The sequence below is a fragment of the Poecilia reticulata genome, linkage group LG15 (assembly GCF_000633615.1).
Source record: "Poecilia reticulata strain Guanapo linkage group LG15, Guppy_female_1.0+MT, whole genome shotgun sequence".
Lineage (NCBI taxonomy): Eukaryota > Metazoa > Chordata > Actinopteri > Cyprinodontiformes > Poeciliidae > Poecilia > Poecilia reticulata.
In genome coordinates this window covers 10781108-10791048 of record NC_024345.1, presented here as the reverse complement: position 1 = coordinate 10791048, position 9941 = coordinate 10781108, and the positions used below count along the sequence as shown (strand labels likewise).

Below are 9941 nucleotides of genomic sequence, written 5' to 3'. Positions count from 1 at the left end.
TGACAGTTTTTGCAGCCTGCTGCCCATGACTGCATAGAGCGCATACCTGCTTGTGTATTGACAGTGGTTGAAACCACTTCCTATAAGCCAGCTCCACTACTTTAGCCTCATTCTGTATGAGTGCACCCATTTGCCATCATTACTGATGGGCTGATACCATAATAATGCACTGCTTTTCTGATGAGATCTTCCATGTTCTGCGGTCTGATTAATCCGTGGTAGCATCACTGTCATGCGGAGGCTTCACTGCTTCTGCCTGTCTTGCACAGGAAGTATTGAGTGTTTATGTTTCGGCTGTAATTACAGGAAATGGTTGCTGGAGCAGTTAGAAAGCTGGAAGTCCAAAGCTAATTTTTGCTCCTTACATCTACAAGGTTATAGTTTGAACTTCTAAAAACCCAGAGTGAATAAAGAGTTTCAAAGGCCTTTTATTAACTCTTCTGTATCTTCAGATACAGTCCCGGGGAGTTCTTCATAGATGTGAAGAGTATCTGTTTTACGTACATATGATACTTCCTGAAAGTGAGACCAAAATCTAATTTGATCTCAAGTTAAAATACTGGCGTTTTACCATCATTTTCAAAATTATGATCGATGTTACAAAAAGAAAACAGAAGAGGGAGCCGTTTCACCATTATACCCAGTGATTCGGCTGGAATTTTACTAAAACTGCTTACGCTTGCAAGTGTGTCTCACTTAATTTGACCATCCTCTAAAAATGTATTTAATTCAGTTCAAGATGTGAAATGTAATTTGTCGATTAATTTCACTTCACAGATTGCTATAGGCGAAGCAATAACAAAGCTAAAAAAAAAATCCTCATGGTTGTGTGAGCCATAAATTAAAATAATAAATATTTTATTAAATATTTGTATGTAATATAAAAAAATATAGCTTTTGGCCTTTCATTTGTTGTACAACTAGCAGAAATCAATTGATCCGTGCAAATATAAAAGTTTTATATTTTTACTTGAAGTCCCACAACAACTTTCACTGATGTTATGCTAATGTTACCACAACAGTTTGTAAGTTGAACGGATGAAGTGCTTCTCTTATGTATAAAAAAATTATGTGAATATCAGCAAATGTCCATAAAAGTGATTTATTGAGGCCAATAAATCACTTTGGTAACTTCCGTTGGATTATATAAAAGTAAAAACTCCTTGGATATTGCCATAAAGCAACTGCAACTGCTCTGCTCAGGATGCAGCCTAAGCAATATTAATCATACTCTGACAACTGCACAAGATAATAAAGCAAAGCAACAGTATTCTGTGTGCGTTGTAAAACCTGTGCTTGCATTAATTTTCATGTTTTTCAGTTATGATGATCAATCAAGCAGAGATGGCCTTCAGTCGATCTTCGTTAGTAGCAGATTATCCTCCAGATGGATGTATAAAATAAGTGGATGAAAAGACAAGAGAAATGGGAACAATAGGAACAGAAAGAATCGATTCTTAACGAGATAGATGGAAGTCAAAGAGCAGAAGAAAAAAATTTATAATATGTGGTGATTAAGTAGGAGGAGGAGAGGGCTGTGGACAAAAAGACAAAAAAGCGGCATCATCTTGCCTCCTTTCGGGTCTCCTTCCCAAAATAACGCTGATTACAGCCCCTTTGAGTCGGCAATAACTACTTGCTAAAACATTGAGTTGTACAGATAGCAGCTCTTTACCCCTCACTTCCCACACACGGTCTATCCTTAGCCTCCGCTGTGGCTTCTGTTAAAGACTCGGAAATAAAACTCTGCTCTGACAGAGAAATGCGGTTATGAATGCAGGAAGTTTGAAACGCGTTTCAGCTAGAAATCTTTCACGACTAGCCGTCGAGGACATTTACATCAGATGTGCATCTGGAAGCTGATTTTAATTGACAGTCTGAGATACAATCAAACTCAACATTTCCTGTTTTAGATAAGTTAGGTTTGATAGAATAATGAGGCAACATATTTTTTTCACATTTTTTAATTTCTCAGGTTTGCCGTGTTGTTCAGCAATTTGGGAAACCCCCACATGATGTAAACTTCTCTTAAAATGAAGAACACTTTCAGATGCATTTTAAGGCACCACCTTCCTTTTGTGACAAAACTGGACCTCTAAAAGTCTGGTACATCCTTGGCTTTAATTTCCAAAACACACCAACGTACCAACATGTCAACACATCAATGTCAAAGTCAACATGTCAGCGTCAAACACGAACGCATCAACATGGACAAAATCCATTGTACCTTTGTATATATGGAGGAAAAAGGGAATCTTGAGATCCTGCAATTTCACGTAGCTATAAAAAATGTTGTATTTGCCCATCCAAAGGATTGTGCAACTGAGTTGATTAAGTTAAACATATGCTAAATGTGGATGTCTATTTGAACAGTTTGTTGGAAGCAGTGATTGTTATAGAGTCTTACTGGAAGAAAGGATCTATGGTAACGCTCCTTAGTGCACCTCTGATGCACTCACTGTCAGTATCCATTTTACGATCTTCAGGTTTTCAATTTTTTTATATTTTTTGTACTTTTTTTTGTTTTGTTTTTACTAAGGAACTCTCTTTTGTGTTGTTTACCAATCTAGAAAAATTGGAGGAATTAGTTGCTTTAAATTTAATAAAACAATTACAGTGTGACTTACCCAGCCCCTGGTCACAGTGGGATTTGTTTAAAAAGAAAAATGGCATCCCATCATGCTTTAAATACATGCAACACAACATTTCAGGAAAAGAGCATGACACTAACAATCACAGTTGCAGTAGTGTGGTTGTGAGGAGCTCCTTATCAAGACATGGACTATCTGTAATTGTTAGAACCATAATTTCTTTACCAGGGCATTCTCTTGTCGGAGAATGCCCTGGTGTCTGTTTGGTACCTTAATTGCATAAGTGAGATGCTGTGACATGACCTTAAACCATTAGGACATTCATTCAGTTGTTACAATTGTCCAATAAAGTAAAGTTTGAACATTTCTGAAATGCTCCAGTCACCCAAATTAAAGAGTAAGTCATGCTAGTAATTGCGTTCTCAAATTCCTGTGTCCTGTTGTAATGAAATATTCGACGAAGAAGGCTATTAAACAGTGGGTTCAAAAGATTTAGTAATTATTTCAATGTTTATTCAGTCTTGGTCTGTTTTAAGTGGATTGTGTTCATTCTGTTCTTCCATTAACTCGTGGAAAAAGAAAAGAACTCTATCCTTTTTATTACCATCTGGTCTTGTGAAGCACTGGAGTTTTCTCGTGGTTCTATCATACAGGTTTGTGTTTGCCTGTGGAGGTGGCCTTTGGCGACGGTGACGAGCCAGTTGTTGTTTCTTCTCGCTCGTCGCATGTCGCTTCGTCGGACTTCTTAAAAAGCCAAAGTCTCACTCATGCCGTTTGTCTCCCCTTCCTTCTGTCTATCAGTAACTCTGTGGTTACTTACTAAGCCTTTAACTCTATTAATATTTGTAAAAATGCCTCAGCAGCAAATGAGCAGGATGTTAACTCTACTCAGCCCCCCTCTGTAATGATGTGCTTGTAAAGTAAGTGCGTGTTTGTGTGTAATGGAAATGTCATGCTGACATAGTGGGTTGATCTGATGTATTGGTACTTCGGAAGATGAGAGAAAAACAACAGCTTTGGGTTGTTTACATACTAGGAAATCGGTGAAGAGGTTAGACGAGAAAAGATCAAATAGAAAAACAATTGAAGCAGGTAAACTTGAAGTATATACAGTTTATAGAGCAATTACACTGACTGATGAAAGGGAAGTAGCTCCAAACTTTACTGCATGCAGCTGCTCTTATGCAGTCAATAACCTAATGGTTGTGTGGACATTATGTCTGTCTTACTTTAGACAGCGAAACAGTGTTCGCGGCAGCTCTCTATCACCCACACACCAGCACACATGCTGAAAAAACAGCTTTTTCTTTCAATTTTCTAACCTTAAAACCACAACTCACAGCCCTCAAAACTCACTTTAACACTAATTGCATGGAGTTTGGTCCATGTAATGAGATGGGATCCAGTCAGGTTTTTAATATATCACTGTATTGCAGTGTGTGTATCTAAAGTGGGCATTTTGAAAAAAAAAAGTATCTGCAAGATTACAGATTTCTTCAGTTTTTACTTATTTTTTATCAGACAAAATCTTAAGATCAAACAAATTTAAATATTATACAAAGATAACTTGAGAAAATTTTAAATATATTTTAGAAATGATTATTCAAGCAACCTTTCAAACCCACCTGCTCTTGTGCTAAAATAGCAATTTAACTAACTGCATTTGTTTGGTTCAAATTCACCAATCAGATTACACACTGGCCTGATAACTAGGAGATATTTGAACTAAAAACAATGACTTCAGCAGTACTTTTCTGATTGCAAAAACCAGCGTAAAACAGTAGGTAACACATCATTGACCGATCAAACCAAAATCAAGAAAAGGCAAAGAAACAAAGCGATTAGCCCACTATCTATCAATCAATCAATCAATCAATCAATCAATCAATCAATCAATCAATCAATCAATCAATCAATCAATCAATCAATCAATCAATCAATCAATCAATCAATCAATCAATCAATCAATCAATCAATCAATCAATCAATCAATCAATCAATCAATCAATCAATCAATCAATCAATCAAATGTTATTTGTATAGCACATTTCAGCAGCAAGGCATTTAAAAGTGCTTTACATAATTAAAAAGCAGCATGTGACATTGAATAAACAGTAAGAAAGAAAAACAGATTTTGAAAAAAAATTATCCTTTTGGTTTTGTGATCACAATAAGCTGGAAGGTCTCAACATAGAATGGGGTCTGAAATTCCTTCATCCATATTACACCCCCAATGCACCTTGGGAGACAGTCATAAACCCTTAACCTCTCTGACACTATGAACTCTTTGTTTGCAGAACGAATGTGACACAGTAGAAAGTACAGCTGCCCACAGAACATAGAGATCATATAATTTTCCATCGTACCATCTGATCTGAAAAAATGTCAGCAAAATCTGATGCACATAATCACTTGCTGAGTACGGTCAGCAGCTTAGATTGTGTTTAAAACACTAGGCCAGCCTGCAGGCCAGCCAGAGGAAGACAAAACAGAGCTCAGTGTTGTCTGTGGGGTTTTCCCCTAGCAGGAATCCCACACGTTTTATGCAGATTAATTCTCTAAATTGGGCTACATTATTTTGCAAAGCTGGTTGCATGACTTGAAAGAACAAAACGCACAGGATTTCAGCTGGTCGAGTTGTGTGGTATGAAAATACAAGGTGAGCCATAATGGGTGGGGAGGAGGGACTCATGGTTGCAGAGCTGTGATCTAAAAAGATGTTGTTTGACATAAATCTGAAAATAATCACGAAGCAAGTTTTAATCCTTTGTGTCTCCAGCCAACAAGAGCCACAATTCACACCTAGATACCAAAAGTACTCCAGCTTTGCAAAATGACAACCAAATTACTGCAGATCTCACGAGCCTGAGTTAAGATGATTCAACAAAAGAATAGAGACTTTGTAAAAACTTAATTTGAGGAAAAGTTCAAAGGCCAAAACAAGGCCAGCCAAAAAAAAAAAAAAAAAAGGTTCACCTCACATCTAACATAAAACACCTTTAGGAAGATGTGTGTTGTCTTACCTCTGGCATAAAACCAACGCAGCATTTCAGGAAAAAGAACAGCATATCCACAATGAAACACGGTACTGTAATATTCTGTACAGTGTTGTCTAATGTGAATTTAGTTATTTGAATTCAGCTGTTTGTCATGAAGCAGACCATTAGCTAATGCTTTATTTTCTTGCTGATTGCATAATTGAATCAAAAATAATTATTTCTAACCAACATGAATTAAAAACTTTCTGATTTAGCTTGAAACCTTAAGCCGCTATGCCAGGTCAAACCCATAACCCAATCCTGTCGTGTCAAGTCAAACTAGAACTGGGTCGATGGTATTGTGTTTCACCCAGCAGTTTTTAAGATGTTTGTGTCAGAAGGAAAACTGAAAGCAACCATTGGCTGCTCCTCTGACTTTGCTCTGTCTCCCCCCAGAGTCTCTGAACATTGATTAGTTGGTGTTGCAATTTGTACAGATGTTGTGTTGATCTAATGTGCGTTCAGCGTGTGCTTTGTTTATTTTTGTCATGGAGTGTGCCATAGTTCTCATTTATGGTCTTATTGTGTTACTAGGCAACAATCAGACTAAAAAAACACGAAAGAGGCTTCGTTTACGAAGTAAACTGTCAGCTAATCTGCTTCAAAAGGATACCTCAGACGTCACAGCTGATTTAATTACAATAAGAAAACAACTTAAAAGCAACCATCTAAAGACAAAAATGTCAGAACCTGATTGGTGCATTTTGGCTATCACATTTAAAAAGTTCTTGGATATCTTTATCATTCAGGGTTCGCAGAGTTAAGATCTTCTGTGGTTTCCATTAATGAGTTAATTGCAACAACATGTCATTTGAAAAGCATAGCCCTTTAAAAGTATTCTTTTTAGAAGAAGATTCTTATCATGTAAAAAGTCCCTGTTCTGAAACATTCTTTCACCAATCTTTTACGACAAGACAAATTGAGCCAGAGTATTTTTTTTTCCGTTTAATCAATCAAACACTTGCAATAATCAAGTTAAATTAAACATTGCTTTTAGCCGATACACATTATTGTGGTGTAAAAGAAAGATTATACATGGCATATAACATATAAAATCTCAAAAGTGTGGGACGGATTTTTATATTGGCTTTTTTTTTTTGCAATCACAGCTGCATGTCTTTTAGCCTAAGTCTGTACCGCTTTTGCACATCTGAAGCTCAAAGTAGTTTCAGCTTTTGGCTCAGGTGTTTCGCAGCATCAGACAGGTTTTCTTCCAAGATGGATGCATTTTTCTCCATCCATCTTGATATGAACTGACCAGCTTGAAAACAAGGTATTGTGTTCCTTCCACTTTTGCTTCACGTTTTTTTGATACACACTGAAGTTGTTTGCTTCAAGAAAGTAACATTAACCTCGCGGTGCACCTCGGGTTATGTGATACACCTCCTCCACCCCTGAGAGCGTCTCATTCTCCCCATTCTTTTTGCATCCTTTTTGGGATTGCGTTGGCTAGAACAAAAATGCACAGAGATGGAGCCACGAGGAAGCAGGAAAACCCTTGACATTCAGGAAGATGGACAGACGGGCAGGATGAGGTGGATTGCGAGGGTGGGAAGGAGAGAACAACTGAGATGGAAACAAACATTAAGTTTTAATGCTCTTCATCAGAGCGAGTGGATTGAAGGAGGAGACACAGGCACACAGTGGTTGGAAACGGTGAGGGAGGGAGGGAGGAAGGGAAGAGTGATGGAGGAGGGAAGTGGAGAGAGGCAGAGGGAGGGGAGAGAGCACAGGAGAGGCAAGGAGACAGAGAACAGGGAGGAGGGCAAGTCAGTGGAGGGTGGGAGGGTGGCAGAGAGGTTGTGTGTGTCGGGAAGAGGCAAGGACCAACTCGCACTCCTCTCCATATTCCCCCGTAGGATCAAAACATGGAACATGACGGTGAGTTTCCTCCTTGCATTCTAAAATGTAGCGTACTTCCCCGTCTGTCTGCGAGTGTGTTTGTTTTGCCTGTGACTTTATGACGTGTTTCAAACTCGGACACATAAAAAGAGCACTGATCCTATACATCCTCTTCTACTTCCTCTCACATACTCAACTTCATTCATAACTTATCTGTCTCATTGGGAACAGCCGGCGCTATCCAGGATCAGAGCCTCTGATTGTTTAGCTGTTGTGAAGATCACTTGACTGAGTGGCTGTCATCTGCCTGAAGCTTGTTTTTCTTGCACTGCTCTGCCTTTTTTTGTTGTTTTTTTTCCACAGCATGTAGTATTCTGGGCTTGCTTCAACAACAACATACAGTCACGGAAAATGCACAGTAAAACGGCACCCATTAAAACTCAAAAACGCTAACGCTTCAGCTGGATCAACTAATAACGTTCGAATCCTGCTCACCAGCCTTCTGTTGCGTTGTGACGGCCAGATTCGCTGCTGACACTCCTAATAACCGTGAGGAAATGATGGTGGTTCAAATCACTGTGCTTCATAAGACTGTAAACACTCTAGATTATTAGCAATTGGGGGAGAAATAATAGCGGCTGATTTCAACAGAGGGAAGGATACTTGTAATGATTGATGATGCCTAGTGCACGGCTTGTTTGGTCAAATCTTGGTGCGTCAGTTCATCGGTTGGAGTAGAACTGCAGAATAAACCAACTCCTGCGTTATCTACTATGGTTTAATTACTGCTTACAGAGGTCGTCACAACATTATCAGTGTATTCAATAGGAAACGTTTGTGCTGCTGTGCTTAAAGTACAAATGATCCACACACACCTTGTAGCGCTGGAGTTCCCCACAGTGTGTGTCCTCTCCTTTTTATGCAGCACTTAGTGCATGATTTGAATATTTGGAGGGTGTAGTGATTATTTTACTACAGTGAAACAAAAAAAAAAAAGGTATCCATTGTAGACACAGCCAGCGTAACAACACTACTTAGATATAGAAATGTGTAACAGAAATGATCTTGGAATCAGAGGGAATCTTTATTGGACTTGAATGGGCTTAGCCAGAATCCATCTGTGTTCAGAGCCGTGTGTTTTGTAACAGAGGCGTGGGTTTGTCACAAAACAAATTGTTATGACTGCAAATTTGTGAATCATTGTTTTGCAAGGCAAAGCAGCCTCTGCGATCATTCCTGCACGCATATGTGCGTGTGGAGTGCCGGACTTTGCAATGAACTCTGTGGTGGGTTGCAGTTCTTTGCTCCACAGTGATGGGAAAGCACACACAATACAGATTTCTCCTCTTTTTGTCACGCTGATTGGTTTCATGGCATTGCTTAAATAGTGCCTGTCTGGCAAAATGAGGTAGGCTAAAAGATCTTTAATCTGGAAAGGGTTACAAAGTCATTACCAAGGTTTTAAGGCTCCATGAAAACTCAGTGAGAGTCATCATATGCAAAAGAAGAAAACATAGTACAGTGGTATAACTTTTCAGAAATGGACAGCCTATCAAAACTGCTCAAAAAGTTCATCAACCACTCATCTCGGATGTCACAAAACAAACCGAGGACTACATCTAAAGCACTGCAGTTCTTGTTTTCTCCCAGATGAGGTCATTGTTGATGATTTGGCAAAAGCTGGCATTCATGGGAGCATCACAAATGGAAAACCAGTGCTGATCTAAAAGAAAATAAAGGCCCATCTCACCATTGTCAGTAAACATCTTTGTTGAAAATAGTTTGTTGGCCTGGCGAATCAAGAGTACGACCTTCTGGAAGGTACGGGCACCGGCACAAAAACAAGCTGAGCATTTCTGAAACAGAAGGTCGTACCAAGAGTCAAACTTGGTGGTGGTAGTGTGGTGGTCTGGCTCTGCTTGAGAAGTTTAATGTTTTGCCCCCAGAAAATCCTGAACAGGAATATCCAACCATCCCTTTGTGACCTTGAACTCATTTGCACTAGGGTTACGCAACGCAACGAAATCTACCAGCTAGTCCATCTCGGAACGGCTAAAACATACAGTATGTTTCAATGTGGCCTAGTTAAAGTCCAGACTAAACTGTTGGGAAACGGCCTTAAGCAGTCTGCTCATGCTAAAAAAAAAAAAACCCTGGCATGTGGGTGAATTAAGACAGTTCTACAAAGAGTAGAGGGTGAAAAGTCCCCCACGTTGATGTGAAATACTAACTTCCAGTGAATACAACACAGCCAGTTATTAGAGGGAGGCAAAGACTTCATTCCATATTTTCAGACTGCTTTAGAAAATGTCTTTCCTCAAATAAATTAAGTTATCATTTGAAAATTTGGCTTGATGATCAGTAACATTTTAGTGTGACAAGAAAAAGAAAAAGCAGAAGAAATCTGTCATGGGGCTGAGCACCCATGTTCCCTTCCTGTTCTTTATGTGGCTTTCTGGTGTCAGTGTGA

At 38.9% G+C, this 9941-nt stretch overlaps 1 protein-coding gene across 1 annotated transcript in view; it reads left to right on the top strand.

The window, feature by feature from the left end:
- The first annotated feature begins 7382 nt into the window (after positions 1 to 7382).
- Positions 7383 to 9941, top strand: part of phactr2 (phosphatase and actin regulator 2) — a 41166-nt gene continuing 38607 nt past the window's right edge. Inside the window, exon 1 of the mRNA XM_008429203.2 lies at positions 7383 to 7510. Within this exon, the coding sequence (XP_008427425.1) occupies positions 7498 to 7510 (13 nt within the window). The 5' untranslated portion in view covers positions 7383 to 7497. The remainder of the gene's footprint in view (positions 7511 to 9941) is intronic.